At 36.1% G+C, this 19,734-nt stretch overlaps 1 protein-coding gene across 1 annotated transcript; it reads right to left on the reverse strand.

The window, feature by feature from the left end:
• Positions 1–8,258: 8,258 nt before the first annotated feature.
• LOC133323896 (angiopoietin-related protein 1-like) lies at positions 8,259–9,963 on the reverse strand. The gene is made up of 9 exons (XM_061532798.1): positions 9,880–9,963; positions 9,695–9,810; positions 9,604–9,624; positions 9,462–9,533; positions 8,982–9,389; positions 8,805–8,924; positions 8,632–8,700; positions 8,334–8,548; positions 8,259–8,281 (listed from the first exon to the last, which is right to left on the reverse strand). Exons 1-9 carry the CDS (start codon positions 9,961–9,963, stop codon positions 8,259–8,261), a joined length of 1,128 nt encoding a protein of 375 aa, XP_061388782.1.
• Positions 9,964–19,734: the final 9,771 nt, after the last annotated feature.

Here is a 19,734-nt window from a genome sequence, read left to right on the forward strand (position 1 = left end):
GTGTTGCCAGAACTTTGTTGATAAAAAATGCTAGAATTTGTTTGAAAAAGTACTAGGAAGTGCTAAAAATCAGTAAGGAAAGTAGTAAAGTCGGACGGGGCCGACTATATGATACCCTTCACCACTGTGGGTATATTAAACAGATGAATCCTAACAGACGTCGCATTATTGAAGAACCATTAACATGAAATTAAACATGCCATTCTGCAACCTATACTAAATTTTGGTCAGGTATAGAGTTGCTTCTTACGATGGGACAAAATAATGTAAATAAATTTAAAGCGAAATATCGAAATATAGGTTACACTTATTTCAGTATGGTTTTTGCATTCGGCCACATTTTGAGTTCTTTATTTACTTATAAATCCAAATTTACTTATAAATCCAAAATCGGACGAAAATATATATGGGAGCTATATCTAAATCTGAACCGATTTTCACGAAATTTAACACACATCGTTCTAGACTTAGTTCAGTATGCTATGCGAAATTTCGTGCAAATCGAAGGATATATAGGGACATTGTTGCACCATTTACATAAAATCGGACGAAAATATATATGGGAGCTATATCTAAATCTGAACCTATTTTCACGAAATTTAACACACATCGTTCCAGACATAATTCAGTACGCTATCCCAAATTTCGTGCAAATCGAAGGATATATAGGGACATTGATGCACTATTTACCTAAAATCGGACGAAAATATATATGGGAGCTATATCTAAATCTGAACCGATTTTCACGAAATTTTACACACATCGTTCTAGACTTAATTCCCTACGCTATGCCAAATTTCGTGCAAATCTAACGATATATAGGGACTTTGGTGCAATATTTACCTAAAATCGGACGAAAATATGTATGGGAGCTATATCTAAACCTGAACCGATTTTCAGGAAATTTAACACACATCATTCTGGACCTAATTCAGTACGTTTTGCCAAATTTCGTGCAAATCGAAAGATATATAGCGACTTTGGTGCACCATTTACATGAAATTGGACGAAACTATATATGGGAGCTATATCTAAATCTGGACCGATTTTCTCGAAACTTGGCAGACATCACTTTAGGCTTAATTCAGTACGTTATGCCAAATTTCGTGCAAATCGAAAGATATATTGGGACTTTGGGGCACCATTTACATGAAAACGGACGAAACTATATATGGGAGCTATATAGAAATCTGGACCGATTTTCTCGAAACTTGGGAGACATCTCTCTAGGCTTAATTCAGTACGTTATGCCAAATTTCGTGCAAATCGAAAGATATATAGGGACTTTGGTGCACCATTTACATGAAATCGGACGAAACTATATATGGAAGCTATATCTAAATCTGGACCGATTTTCACGAAACTTGGCAGACATAATTCTAGCCTAAATGATTAGGCTGTACCAAATTTCGTGCAAATCGAAAGATATATAGGGACTGTTTACATTAAATCGGTTAAATATATATATGGGAGCTATATCTAAATCTGAACCGATTTTTCCCAATTTCAATAGGGTTCGTCCTTGGGCCGAATAAGTGACCTATGCCAAATTTCATCCAATTCGGATCATAAATGCGACCTGTACTTTGTTTACAATTTTACATGCACAGACAGACAGACGGACGGACGGACATGCATAAATCGACTTAGAAAGTGATTCTATGCATATTCTCAAAAGGAACCATGTGTATATCTCGTTTCCTTTTGCCTGTTACAAATATATGCACAAAGACATAATACCCTGTACCACAGTGTGGTAAAGGGTATAAAAATACCAAATAGGCCCTCAAGCACGTTTTTCCATCAAATTGACTATAATTTGAAACTTTCGATTTTAATTGTGTGTCGAATTTTCCCAATAAAAAGTATTAATGCCGGTTTTTGCGGGGTTTTGGAGAATGGCATTTATACAGAAAATTGTCAATATGAATGATTTGTACATAGTCCTCATATTAAAGTACAGTCGAATTCGGAAAAGCGATCGCCGGCTAATCGAAAAAATCTGTTAATTGAAACTAAAAATTTTAAACTAATATTTCGAGTGATTTTTCGAACACTTTACATCGATTAAAAGAAAAACCGGCTAATTGAAAATCTGTATAAGAGATATACGTTATTGTTGCAAAAACTCAAATATATATGAAACGAGCACTTGTTAAAGAGAAAAATATGATTTTTGTAAGGACGACGAAATTCATTACAATTTTTATGTCCAACCCTAAAATTATTTTGCACATTTTTCCAACCATCCAAGCAAATGTCTACGAAAAAAAGTAGTTCATACTCAATTCATTTTATAATATGATTTATAAATTTCACGATTTTTTCAGATATTGATTGAAAACTTCGTTTAAGGGGACCCCCCCCCCATTCTCGGGGTCAAAATTTTTGTTGATATAATTCGAATCTACACTGATTAAAGAATGTCTCTACAAAATTTCAAGTGAAAATCTCAAGAACTGTTGAAGATATATCCGATTTAGTGTGTCAGCATCAAGTGACGGCTAAAGGGTTTCTCAAACTTTAAACGCGTTTTTCTCTAAACATTTTTTTGCGAATGGCGGGCACGATAACTCAAAAACTAATAATCCAATCGGTTCCAAATTTTACATCGTTTCTCTGGGAGTGTATAGCTCTCGTATGAACTAGGATAAAGCCAATCGGTGAAGATCTTCCTTATTTTTTAATTTGGTTTTTGGTCAAAAATCGGCGATTTTCCAAAAATATTTTTTCAAAGGTCCACCATTTTGTTAATTTTAGAGCGAAGTCAATAATCCTAGTTCATACGAGAGCCAGACATGTACTCTTTCTAACACCGTTGGAATTTTCGGATTCCGATGTTCCAGTGAGGAGTTATCATGCCCGCCATCAAAAATAAGGACTTTTCTTTAATTACAAAAAACAACAACAAAACAATAACAAAAATTTTTTGTAAATTATTTTTCTTCTTTTTTAAATCTTCAATTATATATGTGCAAAGTTACAAACCTTAACAAGCATTGGTATTGATTTACCAGCCCATTGAAAATCTTAAAAAATTCAAATCGAGAATGGGGGGGGGGGGGTTCCCTAAAGCGCAACGAGTTTCGCTTATCCAAAGTTCTTTTAATTGAAAATCCTGCTTAAGAGAAAAATATTTTCTGAAATTAGGCGTTTTCGCTTAACCGAATTCGACTGTACTCCTCTATCTTCTTAATTTTGAAGGTTTTAGACGCATTCTCTGGGTTTTTATGGGGTAGGATGTATTGATGCTGACAGTTTTGTACATAGATATATCCCCCATATATATCCACCATAGTATGGAGGGTATATTAGTTTTGTTTTTCCGTTTGTAACGCATCGAAATAATCATTTCCTACCCTATACAGTATATGGGCAATATTGTCAATTTTTTAACATAGCTGAAGCCGAGGTTCACCCCTTTATAACACGGAAATTACTGAAGAATATGAAACAAGTAAAACCAGTAAGGAAAGTAGTAAAGTCGGACGGGGCCGACTATATGATACCCTTCACCACTATGGGTATATTAAGCAGGACTATAACATAAAATTGGATGAAAAAAATGTGATATTTATCAGTGAATCTACCTAGATCTATCCATAAAGTATGTCAATCGACTTCAAACAAATATAAATAGGTCATCCGTTGGGCTATGTCTGCACTTCTAGAAAACGCAACTACGTAATTCTATGCTCAATTTTTTAAGTTGTGCAAAATTTGATGTCAATCTGACTAACATGAGGAGTTTGATGCCCAATTTACTAGAAATCGGGCGAAAATATATATGGAAGCTCTATCCAAATATTGAGCGATTTCAAACAAACTTGTCACAGGTTAGGTTATACAACTTTCAGAACGTTTTATTCCAATTGGTTCCTTAGTACGTCAATTACTTAAAATCAATCTATAATAAAAGGGAGCTATATCTAAATCTGGGCCGATTTTCACGAAACTTGGCAGACATCATTCTAAGCTCAATTAAGTACGTTATGCCAAATTTCGTGCAAATCGAAGGATATATAGGGACTTTGGTGCACCATTTACATGAAATCGGACGAAACTATATATGGGAGCTATATCTAAATCAGGACCTATTTTCACGAAACTTGGCAGACATCATTCTAGACTCAATTCAGTACGTTATGCCAAAATTCGTGCAAATCGGAAGATATTTAGCGACTTTGGTGGACCATTTACATCAAATCGGACGAAACTATATATGGGAGCTATATCTAAATCTGGACCGATTTTCTCCAAACTTGGCAGACATCCCTCTAGGCTTAATTCAGTACGTTATGCCAAATTTCGTGCAAATCAGAAGATATATAGGGACTTTGGGCACTATTTACATGAAATCGGACGAAACTATATATGGGAGCTATATCTAAATCTGGACCGATTTTCACGAAACTTGGCAGACATCATTCTAGACCTAAATGATTAGGCTGTACCAAATTTCGTGCAAATCGAAAGATATATAGGGACTTTGGGGCACCATTTACATGAAATCGGACGAAACTATATATGGGAGCTATATCTAAATCTGGACCGATTTTCTCCAAACTTGGCATACATCACTCAAGGCTTAATTCAGCACGTTATACCAAGTTTCGTGCAAATCAAAAGATATATAGGGACTTTGGGGCACCATTTACATGAAATCGGACGAAACTATATATGGGAGCTATATCTAAATCTGGACCGATTTTCACGAAACTTGGCAGACATCATTCTAGACCTAAATGATTAGGCTGTACCAAATTTCGTGCAAATCGAAATATATATAGGGACTTTGGGGCACCATTTACATGAATTCGGACGAAACTATATATGGGAGCTATATCTAAATCTGGACCGATTTTCTCCAAACTTGGCATACATCACTCTAGGCTTAATTCAGCACGTTATACCAAATTTCGTGCAAATCAAAAGATATATAGGGACTTTGGGGCACCATTTACATGAAATCGGACTAAACTATATATGGGAGCTATATCTAAATCTGGACCGATTTTCACGAAACTTGGCAGACATCATTCTAGACCTAAATGATTAGGCTGTACCAAATTTCGTGCAAATCGAAAGATATATAGGGACCGTTTACATTAAATCGGTTAAATATATATATGGGAGCTATATCTAAATCTGAACCGATTTTTCCCAATTTCAATAGGGTTCGTCCTTGGGCCGAATAAGTGACCTATGCCAAATTTCATCCAATTCGGATCATAAATGCGACCTGTACTTTGTTTACAATTTAACATGGACAGACGGACAGACGGACAGACGGACGGACGGACGGACGGACGGACATGCATAAATCGACTCAGAAAGTGATTCTATGCATATTCTCAAAAGGAACCATGTGTCTATCTCGTTTCCTTTTGCCTGTTACAAACATATGCACAAAGACATAATACCCTGTACCACAGTGTGGTGAAGGGTATAAAAAGTGAATAATTTTGGGTTTATTGATCTGTCGTTGCAAACTTTTCGTGATATTGACCTCTTAAGTTTATATGCGTGGAAGCTGTGTCTACTTAAATGTGAAAAAATGTGTAAAAACAGGTTGAGGCGAACCAGTTTTTTAATGTTCTCTATCGATTTGTGACTAAGCCACTCATTTCACGGTCTTCGTGTCAAAGTAAAACTAGAAGCCTACAAAATGAGGACTAAGTCTCTTATGCATCATTTTTCAAAATTTTATCTGCATCTATCTTTAAATGAGGCTGACATTTTGAAGCTCGATTTTCAATGCGCAATCACGAACTTCTGAAAATCGATTATATTATTATTGTAGCCGCTAATCTGAGTTATTTGATATATATATTGTGTTTTTTGTAGTATGCACAGCTTTAGAGTAATACTCATCCTATATTTCGGGCCAACTTTTTAGATCTGTTAATTGAATGATATGGGTACGCGCGATCAGCAAGGTTTTTTACGTTTCGGATGACATAAAATCTTCTTCGTGAAAATCCATAGGACCCCAAGATTTATCGGAAGGGTCTTACTATAATCCGAACTATAATGAACCAAAAATTTGATTGCGAACGGATTCGGAGTCAGAACATTTTTCTCTATATGTGTACCAAAAATCATTGATGTACTATGAAAACAAAAAAGCCGATTTTTTGAAAATGGAATATTAAAAAATTGACAATATTGCCCATATATGCATATTCTTGATCAGCGTAAAATTCTATGACGATTTAAGCATGTCCGGCTGTCTGTTGTAATCATTCTAGCGTCTAAACGAATTAAGATAGATCGTTTAGACGCTAGAGTGGGTAGAGTCTTTTGTTTGCGCATAGCTATTTTGTAGTCGTATATGGTAACAGATATCCCTACCAAAAATTATTAATATTCGCCCCATATAACCCCCTTCACCACACTGTGGTACAGGGTATTATGTATTTGTGCATATATTTATAACAGGCAATAGGAAACGAGATAGACACATGGTTCCTTTTGACAATATGCATAGAATCACTTTCTATGTCGATTTATGCATGTCCGTCCGTCCGTCTGTTGATGTTAAATTGTAAACAAAGAACATGTCGCATTTATGATCCGAATTGGATGAAATTTGGCATAGGTCACTTATTTGGCCCAAGGACGAACCCTATCGAAATTGGTGAAAATCGGTTCAGATTTAGATATAGCTCCCATATATACTTTCGTCCGATTTAATGTAAATGGTGCACCAAAGTCCTTTAATATCCTTCGATTTGCACGAAATTTGGCATAGCGTAATGAATTAGGTCCGGAATGATGTGTGTTAAGTTTCGTGAAAATCGGTTCAGCTTTAGATATAGCTCCCATATATATTTTCGTCCGATTTAAGGTAAATGGTGTACCAATGTCCCTATATATCTTTCGATTTGCACGAAATTTGGCACAGAGTAATGAATTAGGTCTAGAATGATGTGTGTTAAGTTTCCTGAAAATCGGATTAGATTTAGATATAGCTCCTATATATATTTTTGTCCGATTTAATGTAAATGGTGCACCAAAGTCCCTCTATATCTTTCGAATTGCACGAAATTTGGCACAGCGTAATGAATTAGGTCCAGAATGATGTGTGTTAAGTTTCTTGAAAATCGGTTTAGATTTGGATATAGCTACCATATATATTTTCGTCCGATTTAAGGTAAATAGTGCACCAAAGTCCCTATATATCCCTTCCGATTTGCACGAAATTTGGCATAGCGTACTGAATTGAGTTTAGAATGATGTGTATAAAATTTCTTGAAAATCGGTGCAGATTTAGATATAGCTCCCATATATATTTTTGTCCGATTTAAGGTAAATGGTCTTCCAAAGCCCCTATATATCCATCGATTTACACGAAATTTGGCATAGGGTACTGAATTGAGTCTAGAATGGTGTGTGATAAGTTTCGCAAAAATTGATTCAGATTTTGATATAGCCCCCACATAGACATTTGGACATTTTATTTAAATGCGTTTTGTTGAAATTGGTGCAAATGCAGCCATATCTTCCATATGTATTTTGAACGGGTTTCTGATTGAAATCACATTTTTAACAATGCGGCGTACCGAACAGCGTGTAACAATTTTGCTTTAAATCGTTTTCATAAATTTGTCCCATGGTACGCAGACGACTCTGAATCTGCCCGAATGAAATTAAATTGCCGAAATGAAAATAGTTGCCGAAAGTCATGAGTATGTTCCACCGATGGAACATTGACAAGCAATTGTAGGGATACATATGTACAATATGTATACCCAAAGTGGTGAAGTCGGCCCAGTCCAACTTTACTACTTTCCTTACTGGTTAAAAATAAATTTTCAGGCTGGATTGTGGATTTTTAAAAATATTTTTTTAGGGTTTCATACAAGGCGTCAAAATATGTTTTCCGGGTACTACAAAAAACTTTAATTTTTTAAGTCCAGAAAATAAGTTTTATTTAATATTTACATCATTTTGAGTTTACATTTTATCTCGTATCATCATTGCTGCATATTTCATGGATACATTCCACTTTCTCCAAGGATCCCAGCTAACACCCCAGGTTCTAGAATTTTCCTTGGTTCTATATGGACCATGTAAATGTCTAGAAGTAAAAGAAATCTTAATTTGATTGCATACTTCGAAATGAATGAATACCTACCCACTATAGCAAGGGTCATGGAACCACCAACCACCCTTAAAATTTTGTGGACAATCCCGTATACTACCGGCATTATTATCCTGATCAAATGTAGTAAACTTTTTGCCTCTATGCCAGCTCATACCATCACCAGCATCACCACTGTATGTGCCCAATGCGGTAATGGCATATTTTTCAGCTTCCGAACCAATACGAAATCTGTCATAGCGGGCAAATCGAGTTTCATTTTCATAGTCCACCAAAACGATTAATAATTCCTTGGGTTTGCCGTTACTGGTTAAACGATGCAGCATTTCAAGGCCAATAAAGAAATCAGCATCAGGATTGCCGAAGCCAAGTTTGTAATCCATCCAATTACGATTGAAATCTACCGAACCATCCTGACGTCGTAGTATCTTTGTCCATTGGCTGAAGAAAAAAATTAACGAGAAGGGAACACCATTTTTAAAGACATGTGAAGATCAGGGTAATAGTTTCGATTTATTTCTCACCTTTCTGGAACTTCTTTGCCATTCTTGTTGTCCACAGCCTTGGTTGGATGATTTTCCTGCTCTGTTTGCCTATAAGAATTTTTTTTTAAAAATATTTGAAAATTTTGATAATAATTTTTAAAAGATTTATTATCAGGACCCAGTCATAGTTATATCCCGGAAAAATTATTTACATTTTATCCCGTATCATCATAGCTGCGTATTTCAACGAAACATTCCATTTTCTCCATGGATCCCAGCTAACACCCCAAGTCTGTGAATTTTCCTTTGTCCTATATGGACCATGTAAATGTCTAAAAGAACAAATCTTAATCGGATTTCTTAATTTATTCCGACCTCAAAATACTTACCCACTATAACAGGGGTCATGGAACCACCAACCCCCCTTAAAATTTTGTGGACAATCCCTGATTTTACCAGCATTATTATCCTGATCGAAGGTAGTAAACTTTTTGCCTCTATGCCAGCCCATACCGTCACCAGCATCACCACTATAACTACCCAAATCAGTAATGGCATATTTTTCAGCCTCCGAACCAATACGAAACCTGTCATATCGGGCAAAACGTGTTACATTTTCATAATCCACCAAAACGACCAGTAGCTCTTGGGGTCTGCCGTTACTTGTTAGACGATGCAGCATTTCAAGGCCAATAAAGAAATCGGCATCCGGATTGCCGAAACCATTTTTATAATCGTTCCAATTACGATTGAAATCTACCGAACCATCCTGACGTCGCAGAATCGTTGTCCATTGGCTGGAGACCAAAAAAAAAAATTGAGAAAAAATAGAGTATTTGTTCAAATCAAGATAACAGCTGCGAACTTACTTTTTTGGGGCTCCATTTATATTCCCAATATCCAATGGCTTGGTTGGAAGATCCCTCTTCTGTTCATTTAGCCTAGAAGACCAAAAACGAGGACATTTTTTTTAAATATTTTTCCTTACCTTTTTTATATTTTTTTCCTCACCTCTTAGACAATTCATCCAACCTGAAATTCCATTCATTTTTTTTTGTTATTTTTAATATTTCCATATCATTATATTCGAATGTCGTCATACCTTTTGTTGATGCTTTCAAAATTTTGTTCAAATGTCTGTGTTGCCTCCACGACCCTATTTAATTTTATGAAAAGACTCTCCCATATCAAAGCACTATCTTCCGGATTGTTTAAGTCCTATTAAAACAATTTTTTACAAAAAAAAAAAAAAATAGTAAAAAATTCAATACTCCCTCTCTCTCTCACCAAATATTGCTTTGTTGAAATCTCATTTTTGTCTCCGGCATAAACCGCTTGCAAAATTAACAACAGCAACCAAATGAATCTCATAGTAGCGTACTGATCAATTGCGATTTTAGAACTGAATCGACTAATCTTGACGATGCAAACTTGTTCGGAAGCATTTCTTTCTTATCAATTTCTGAGGAACTGCTGTTTCTAGGCTCTCGTAAAATATGTCTTTGGTCTGTTCATCTTTATCTTCGGTCGGAGCATGGGCGCAAATGAGACTGATGTAGAAGAACTTTGCTTTTAATACGGGTTATAGCAATTCGCTCATCTACTCGAGTGAATCTGGAGACGAGGTCTTTTATTCTCCTGTTAACCATAAATCCGCAGCCAAAATCATGTCTCGTTTCATGGCAGCTATAATACAGGGCGTCATCATCTGATTTACATACGCCAGTCCCTTTACATCGAATTTCCTGTAAGGCAAACATTTCGTGCAAACCGATAGATATTATGGGACTTTGGTACAATATTTACCTTACATCGGACGAAAATATATATGAGAGCTATATCTAAATCTGAACCGATTTTCACGAAACTTAACAGACATCACTCTAGACTTAAATCAGTACGTTATACAAAAATTCGTGAAATTCGAAAGACTTGGAGGGACTTTGGTGCACCATTTACACTAAATCGGTCGAAACTATATATAGGAGGTATATCTAAATCTCAACCGATTTTCAGGAAACTTAATACACATCATTCTAGGCCTAACTCATTACGCTGTGCCTAATTTCTTGCAAATCGGAAGATATATAGGGGCTTTGCTGCACCATTTAACTAAAATCGGGCGAAACCATATAAGGAGAGCTATATCTAAATCTTATACGATTTTCTCGAAACTTGGCGCACATCATTCTGGACCTTATCCAGTACTCTGTGCCAAATTTCATGCAAATCGAAAGATTTGGAGGGACTTTGGTGCACCATTTATACTAAATCGGACGAAACTATATCTAAATCTAAACCAATTTTCAGGAAACTTAATACACATCATTCTAGGCCTAACTTATTACGCTGTGCCTAATTTCTTGCAAATCGAAAGATATATAGGGACTTTGGTGCACCATTTACCTAAAATCGGGCGAAACCATATAAGGAGAGCTATATCTAAATCTGATCCGATTTTCTCGAAACTTGGCACACATCATTCTGGACCTAATTCAGTACTTTGTGCTAAATTTCGTGGAAATCGAAAGATATAGAGGGACTTTGGACGAAGCTATATATGGGAGATATATCTAAATCTGAATCGATTTTTTCGAAACTTGGCACACATCATTCTGGACCTAATTCAGTAGTCTGTGCCAAATTTCGTGCAAATCGAAAGATATAGAGGGACTTTGGTGCACCATTTACCTTAAATCGGACGAAACTATATATGGGAGCTATATCTAAATCTGATCCGATTTTCTCCAAACTTGGCACACATCATTCTGGACCTAATTCAGTAGTCTGTGCCAAATTTCGTGCAAATCAAAAGATACAGAGGGACTTTGGTGCCCCATTTACATTAAATCGGACGAAACTATATATGGGAGCTATATCTAAATCTAAAACGATTTTCTCGAAACTTGGCACACATCATTCTGGACCTAATTCAGTACTCTGTGCCAAATTTCGTGCAAATCGAAAAATATTGAGGGACGTTGGTGCCCCATTTACCTTAAATCGGACGAAACTATATATGGGAGCTATATCTAAATCTGAACCGATTTTCTTGAAACTTGGCACACATCATTCTGGACCTAATTCCGTACTTTGTGCTAAATTTCGTGGAAATCCAAAGATATAGAGGGACTTTGGACGAAGCTATATATGGGAGCTATATCTAAATCTGAACCGATTTTTTCGAAACTTGGCACACATCATTTTGGACCTAATTCAGTAGTCTGTGCCAAATTTCGTGCAAATCGAAAGATATATAGGGACTTTGGTGCCCCATTTACCTTAAATCGGACGAAACTATATATGGGAGATACATCTAAATCTGAACCGATTTTCTTGAAACTTGGCACACATCATTCTGGATCTAATTCAGTACTCTGTGCCAAATTTTGTGCAAATCGAAAAATATTGAGGGACTTTGGACGAAACTATATATGGGAGCTATATCTAAATCTGAAACGATTTTCTCGAAACTTGGCACACATCATTCTGGACCTAATTCAGTAGTCTGTGCCAAATTTCGTGCAAATCGGAAGATATAAAGGGACTTTGGTGCACCATTTACCTTAAATCGGACGAAACTATATATGGGAGCTATATCTAAATCTGATCCGATTTTCTCCAAACTTGGCACACATCATTCTGGACCTAATTCAGTAGTCTGTGCCAAATTTCGTGCAAATCAAAAGATACAGAGGGACTTTGGTGCCCCATTTACATTAAATCGGAGGAAACTATATATGGGAGCTATATCTAAATCTAAAACGATTTTCTCGAAACTTGGCACACATCATTTTGGACCTAATTCAGTACTCTGTGCCAAATTTCGTGCAAATCGAAAGATATTGAGGGACTTTGGTGCCCCATTTACCTTAAATCGGACGAAACTATATATGGGAGCTATATCTAAATCTGAACCGATTTTCTTGACACTTGGCACACATCATTCGGGATCTAATTCAGTACTCTGTGCCAAATTTTGTGATATATAAATACCTTAAAACGATACTTTATATGGGAGATACATCTAAATCTGAACCGATTTTCTTGAAACTTGGCACACATCATTCGGGATCTAATTCAGTACTCTGTGCCAAATTTTGTGCAAATCGAAAGATATAGAAGGACTTTGGTGCCCCATTTACCTTAAACCGGACGAAAATATATATGGGAGCTACATATAAATCTGAAACGATTTTCTCGAATCTTGGCACACATCATTCTGGACCTAATTCAGTACTCTGTGCCAAATTTCGTGCAAATCGAAAAATATTGAGGGACTTTGGACGAAACTATATATGGGAGCTATATCTAAATCTGAAACGATTTTCTCGAAACTTGGCACACATCATTCTGGACCTAATTCAGTAGTCTGTGCCAAATTTCGTGCAAATCGAAAGATATAGAGGGACTTTGATGCACCATTTACCTTAAATCGGACGAAACTATATATGGGAGCTATATCTAAATCTGATCCGATTTTCTCCAAACTTGGCACACATCATTCTGGACCTAATTCAGTAGTCTGTGCCAAATTTCGTGCAAATCGAAAGATATATAGGGACTTTGGTGCCCCATTTACATTAAATCGGACGAAACTTGGCACACATCATTTTGGACCTAATTCAGTAGTCTGTGCCAAATTTCGTGCACATCGAAAGATATATAGGGACTTTGGTGCCCCATTTACCTTAAATCGGACGAAACTATATATGGGAGATACATCTAAATCTGAACCGATTTTCTTGAAACTTGGCACACATCATTCTGCATCTAATTCAGTACTCTGTGCCAAATTTTGTGCAAATCGAAAAATATTGAGGGACTTTGGACGAAACTATATATGGGAGCTATATCTAAATCTGAAACGATTTTCTCGAAACTTGGCATACATCATTCTGGACCTAATTCAGTAGTCTGTGCCAAATTTCGTGCAAATCGGAAGATATAGAGGGACTTTGGTGCACCATTTACCTTAAATCGGACGAAACTATATATGGGAGCTATATCTAAATCTGATCCGATTTTCTCCAAACTTGGCACACATCATTCTGGACCTAATTCAGTAGTCTGTGCCAAATTTCGTGCAAATCGAAAGATATATAGGGACTTTGGTGCCCCATTTACATTAAATCGGACGAAACTATATATGGGAGCTATATCTAAATCTAAAACGATTTCCTCGAAACTTGGCACACATCATTCTGGACCTAATTCAGTACTCTGTGCCAAATTTCGTGCAAATCGAAAAATATTGAGGGACTTTGGTGCCCCATTTACCTTAAATCGGACGATACTATATATGGGAGATACATCTAAATCTGAACCGATTTTCTTGAAACTTGGCACACATCATTCGGGATCTAATTCAGTACTCTGTGCCAAATTTTGTGCAAATCGAAAGATTTAGAAGGACTTTGGTGCCCCATTTACCTTAAACCGGACGAAAATATATATGGGAGCTACATATAAATCTGAAACGATTTTCTCGAATCTTGGCACACATCATTCTGGACCTAATTCAGTACTCTGTGCCAAATTTCGTGCAAATCGAAAAATATTGAGGGACTTTGGACGAAACTATATATGGGAGCTATATCTAAATCTGAAACGATTTTCTCGAAACTTGGCACACATCATTCTGGACCTAATTCAGTAGTCTGTGCCAAATTTCGTGCAAATCGAAAGATATAGAGGGACTTTGATGCACCATTTACCTTAAATCGGACGAAACTATATATGGGAGCTATATCTAAATCTGATCCGATTTTCTCCAAACTTGGCACACATCATTCTGGACCTAATTCAGTAGTCTGTGCCAAATTTCGTGCAAATCGAAAGATATATAGGGACTTTGGTGCCCCATTTACATTAAATCGGACGAAACTTTATATGGGAGCTATATCTAAATCTAAAACGATTTCCTCGAAACTTGGCACACATCATTCTGGACCTAATTCAGTACTCTGTGCCAAATTTCGTGCAAATCGAAAGATATTGAGGGACTTTGGTGCCCCATTTACCTTAAATCGGACGAAGCTATATATGGGAGCTATATCTAAATCTGAACCGATTTTCTTGAAACTAGGCACACATCATTCTGGACCTAATTAAGTACTTTGTCCTAAATTTCGTGGAAATCCAAAGATATATAGGGACTTTGGTGCCCCATTTACCTTAAATCGGACGATACTATATATGGGAGATACATCTAAATCTGAACCGATTTTCTTGAAACTTGGCACACATCATTCTGGACCTAATTCAGTACTTTGTCCTAAATTTCGTGGAAATCCAAAGATATAGAGGGACTTTGGTGCACCATTTACCTTAAATCGGACGAAACTATATATGGGAGCTATATCTAAATCTGATCCGATTTTCTCCAAACTTGGCACACATCATTCTGGACCTAATTCAGTAGTCTGTGCCAAATTTCGTGCAAATCAAAAGATACAGAGGGACTTTGGTGCCCCATTTACATTAAATCGGACGAAACTATATATGGGAGCTATATCTAAATCTAAAACGATTTCCTCGAAACTTGGCACACATCATTCTGGACCTAATTCAGTACTCTGTGCCAAATTTCGTGCAAATCGAAAGATATTGAGGGACTTTGGTGCCCCATTTACCTTAAATCGGACGAAGCTATATATGGGAGCTATATCTAAATCTGAACCGATTTTCTTGAAACTAGGCACACATCATTTTGGACCTAATTCAGTAGTCTGTGCCAAATTTCGTGCAAATCGAAAGATATATAGGGACTTTGGCGCCCCTTTTAACTTAAATCGGACGATACTATATATGGGAGATACATCTAAATCTGAACCGATTTTCTTGAAACTTGGCACACATCATTCGGGATCTAATTCAGTACTCTGTGCCAAATTTTGTGCAAATCGAAAGATATAGAAGGACTTTGGTGCCCCATTTACCTTAAACCGGACGAAAATATATATGGGAGCTACATATAAATCTGAAACGATTTTCTCGAATCTTGGCACACATCATTCTGGACCTAATTCAGTACTCTGTGCCAAATTTCGTGCAAATCGAAAAATATTTAGGGACTTTGGACGAAACTATATATGGGAGCTATATCTAAATCGGAAACGATTTTCTCGAAACTTGGCACACATCATTCTGGACCTAATTCAGTAGTCTGTGCCAAATTTCGTGCAAATCGAAAGATATAGAGGGACTTTGGTGCACCATTTACCTTAAATCGGACGAAACTATATATGGGAGCTATATCTAAATCTGATCCGATTTTCTCCAAACTTGGCACACATCATTCTGGACCTAATTCAGTAGTCTGTGCCAAATTTCGTGCAAATCAAAAGATACAGAGGGACTTTGGTGCCCCATTTACATTAAATCGGACGAAACTATATATGGGAGCTATATCTAAATCTAAAACGATTTCCTCGAAACTTGGCACACATCATTCTGGACCTAATTCAGTACTCTGTGCCAAATTTCGTGCAAATCGAAAGATATTGTGGGACTTTGGTGCCCCATTTACCTTAAATCGGACGAAGCTATATGGGAGCTATATCTAAATCTGAACCGATTTTCTTGAAACTAGGCACATATCATTCTGGACCTAATTCAGTACTTTGTCCTAAATTTCGTGGAAATCCAAAGATATAGAGGGACTTTGGACGAAGCTATATATGGGAGCTATATCTAAATCTGAACCGATTTTTTCGAAACTTGGCACACATCATTTTGGACCTAATTCAGTAGTCTGTGCCAAATTTCGTGCAAATCGAAAGATATATAGGGACTTTGGTGCCCCATTTACCTTAAATCGGACGAAACTATATATGGGAGATACATCTAAATCTGAACCGATTTTCTTGAAACTTGGCACACATCATTCTGGATCTAATTCAGTACTCTGTGCCAAATATTGTGCAAATCGAAAGATATAGAAGGACTTTGGTGCCCCATTTACTTTAAAGCGGACGAAAATATATATGGGAGCTACATATAAATCTGAAACGATTTTCTCGAATCTTGGCACACATCATTCTGGACCTAATTCAGTACTCTGTGCCAAATTTCGTGCAAATCGAAAAATATTGAGGGACTTTGGACGAAACTATATATGGGAGCTATATCTAAATCTGAAACGATTTTCTCGAAACTTGGCACACATCATTCTGGACCTAATTCAGTAGTCTGTACCAAATTTCGTGCAAATCGAAAGATATAGAGGGACTTTGGTGCACCAATTACCTTAAATCGGACGAAACTATATATGGGAGCTATATCGAAATCTGAACCGATTTTTTCGAAACTTTTACACACATCATTTTGGACCTAATTCAGTACTCTGTGCCAAATTTTGTGCAAATCGAAAGATATAGAAGGACTTTGGTGCCCCATTTACCTTAAACCGGACGAAAATATATATGGGAGCTACATATAAATCTGAAACGATTTTCTCGAATCTTGGCACACATCATTCTGGACCTAATTCAGTACTCTGTGCCAAATTTCGTGCAAATCGAAAAATATTGAGGGACTTTGGACGAAACTATATATGGGAGCTATATCTAAATCTGAAACGATTTTCTCGAAACTTGGCACTCATCACTCTGGACCTAATTCAGTACTCTGTGCCAAATTTCGTGCAAATCGAAAGGTATAGAAGGACTTTGGTGCCCCATTTACCTTAAATCGGACGAAAATATCTATGGGAGCTATATATAAATATGAACCGATTTTTTCCAATTTCAATAGGGTTCGTCCTTGGGCCAAATAAGTGACTTGTGCCAAATTTCATCCAAATCGAATCATAAATGCGACCTGTACTTTGTTTACAATTTAACATCTACAGACGGACGAAGGGACCTAGCCCCTGTGTGGAGGTTCCAGAAGGAGTAGACCGATATTCCCCTTCTTTGAATTTGAACTTCCCATCTCTATGCTTTCCAACCTTGGGAAATTATTAGAAAGAATAATACGCATTAAAATGGACTATGGTCTTAATTTGTCATATATTCCAGTTCTGCAATTCGGATTTAAAAGTGGCCATTCTACGACCGATGCTTTACTTAAATTTGAAAATGATATAATATGTAATCTACGAGAACGAAAATGTACAGTAGCTATTTCACTTGACGTAGAAAAGGCATTTGACCGTGCATCCCTCTTAGGAATTTTATATAAAATGATACAACTTAATTTTGACCCATTTGTTATAAAATTGTTTTATAGTTTTTTCTCAAATAGGAAATTTTGTGTTCAGTTTCAGCAACTAGTATCTGAGCTCGTGGATATTGGATGTGGTGTTCCTCAAGGTTCCATTTTGTCACCCCATTTATATAGTATATTCATGTACGATTTTCCACATCATTATGGATATTCTTGTGGTATCCTTTATGCAGACGATTCATTGCTATATGCACACGATGAATCCCCAAGTACGGCATTATGTAAAGTAAAAAATCACTTGGAGAAAGTTGCACAGTACTATACAAAATGGGGTATAAAAATTAATGCATCTAAAACTGAAGCTATTTGTATTAGAAATGCTTCAGGGAAATGCAAAAAATGGGTAGTCCCTGAAAGTAAAAATTTAAAGTTAACATTCAATGGTACTGACATTCCTATAGGCAACTCATTTAAATATTTAGGTATCACATTTAATAACCTTATGAAATTTAATAAACACGCCAGACAGGTTTTAGGAAAAGCATATCGCCTTCTTGGGTCTTTTTCAAAAATTTTGGCCAATAAAGACCTGCCATCAAGCACCAAATTACTTTTATATAAAACTTCGATTAGACCCGTATTTCTTTATGCGTTCCCAATATGGTTCAGTATATCCCCTGTTCTAATTACCGAAATGGAAATTTTGGAAAGAAAAATTTTAAGACACTGTATTGGGAAATACTATGAATCAAGCTGCAAGCGTTTTTCCAATAGGGTAATATATGGCGAGTCCAAAATTACTCCTGTTGGTTTATACGTTTGTGATTTGATTTCAAAATTTGTTCAACGCGTAAACGGTCATGAAAATAGCTATATATCATGTATTTATAACAACCAGAGACCATACAGTTGGTCAAATATCAACTATTTATCTCCAATTGGATATATAAATGAAGTACCACCTAGTTTCGACATAAACACAAACATTCGATATTCTTTTTATGAAAAAGCGATATTCGGTACACATAGAGGGTGATGTGTATGCTGGTTGGTTTTTATTTTATTTTTTTTATATTATTTATTTTTTCTTTGTTCTCTTCTGTTGTTTTTTTGTTTTTATTTAGTTTTTAAGTCTAATTGAGATTTTAACTCTCAAAATTACGGTATTCTCGGGAGCAAGGAATTATTCTACAGTATTATTGTAATATAATTATTTTTTCTCTTTTCTCACACGTTTAAGCATGGTGCTGTACACACTATATTGTAAATTTTGATAACACATTATAATCTTAAGTTTGGTTCTCTTTTATTAAAACTCTTCTGAATTATAACGTTTTTAAAAAAGGCTCAATAAATTAAACCTTAAACCTTAAACCTTGAATTTGAACTAAGTTTGGAAGAAATAATAAGATGGGCAAAGTTTGGATGAAATCTAAAATTTTCTGAAACGGATTTGGTCCAAAGAAACATGGGGTCTAGAACCAATATTTCGATGAGTCACATTTTCACTGTGTTAACTTGTATACACCCTCACTAGCCATAAGGCTGAGAGTATAATTGTCCATTAAACATTTCTGAAATTTGTATTATGGTTTACATAATCCTTTTTTAGAAATGTCGGTATAGGCCCACTTTTTGGTATGTTCCCTATATTTTCATTTCAAGTACCTGTCTATGGTGGAGGGTATCCAAAGTTCGGCCCGCTCGAACTTAACGCTTTTTCACTTGTTTTATTTTAAAATTTATTTAACATTTTGTACGAATCATCATTTGAGCATATTTCAAGGATCTATTCCACATACGAAAATCATGCCAACTTATTCCCCAATTATTTGATTCGCTCTCTTGGCGATATGGACCATTTAAGTAGCTACAAAAAAAAAAGAAATTAAAATTTTAAAAATTTACGGAATCGATTTTTTTTTAATTTACTTACCCATGATAACCTAAACCGAAGAACCACCAGCCACC

This window comes from Musca vetustissima, unplaced genomic scaffold, assembly GCF_032173495.1.
Source record: "Musca vetustissima isolate MV318-11 ecotype Yass unplaced genomic scaffold, APGP_CSIRO_Mvet_v1 utg8833, whole genome shotgun sequence".
Taxonomy (NCBI): Eukaryota; Metazoa; Arthropoda; class Insecta; order Diptera; family Muscidae; genus Musca; species Musca vetustissima.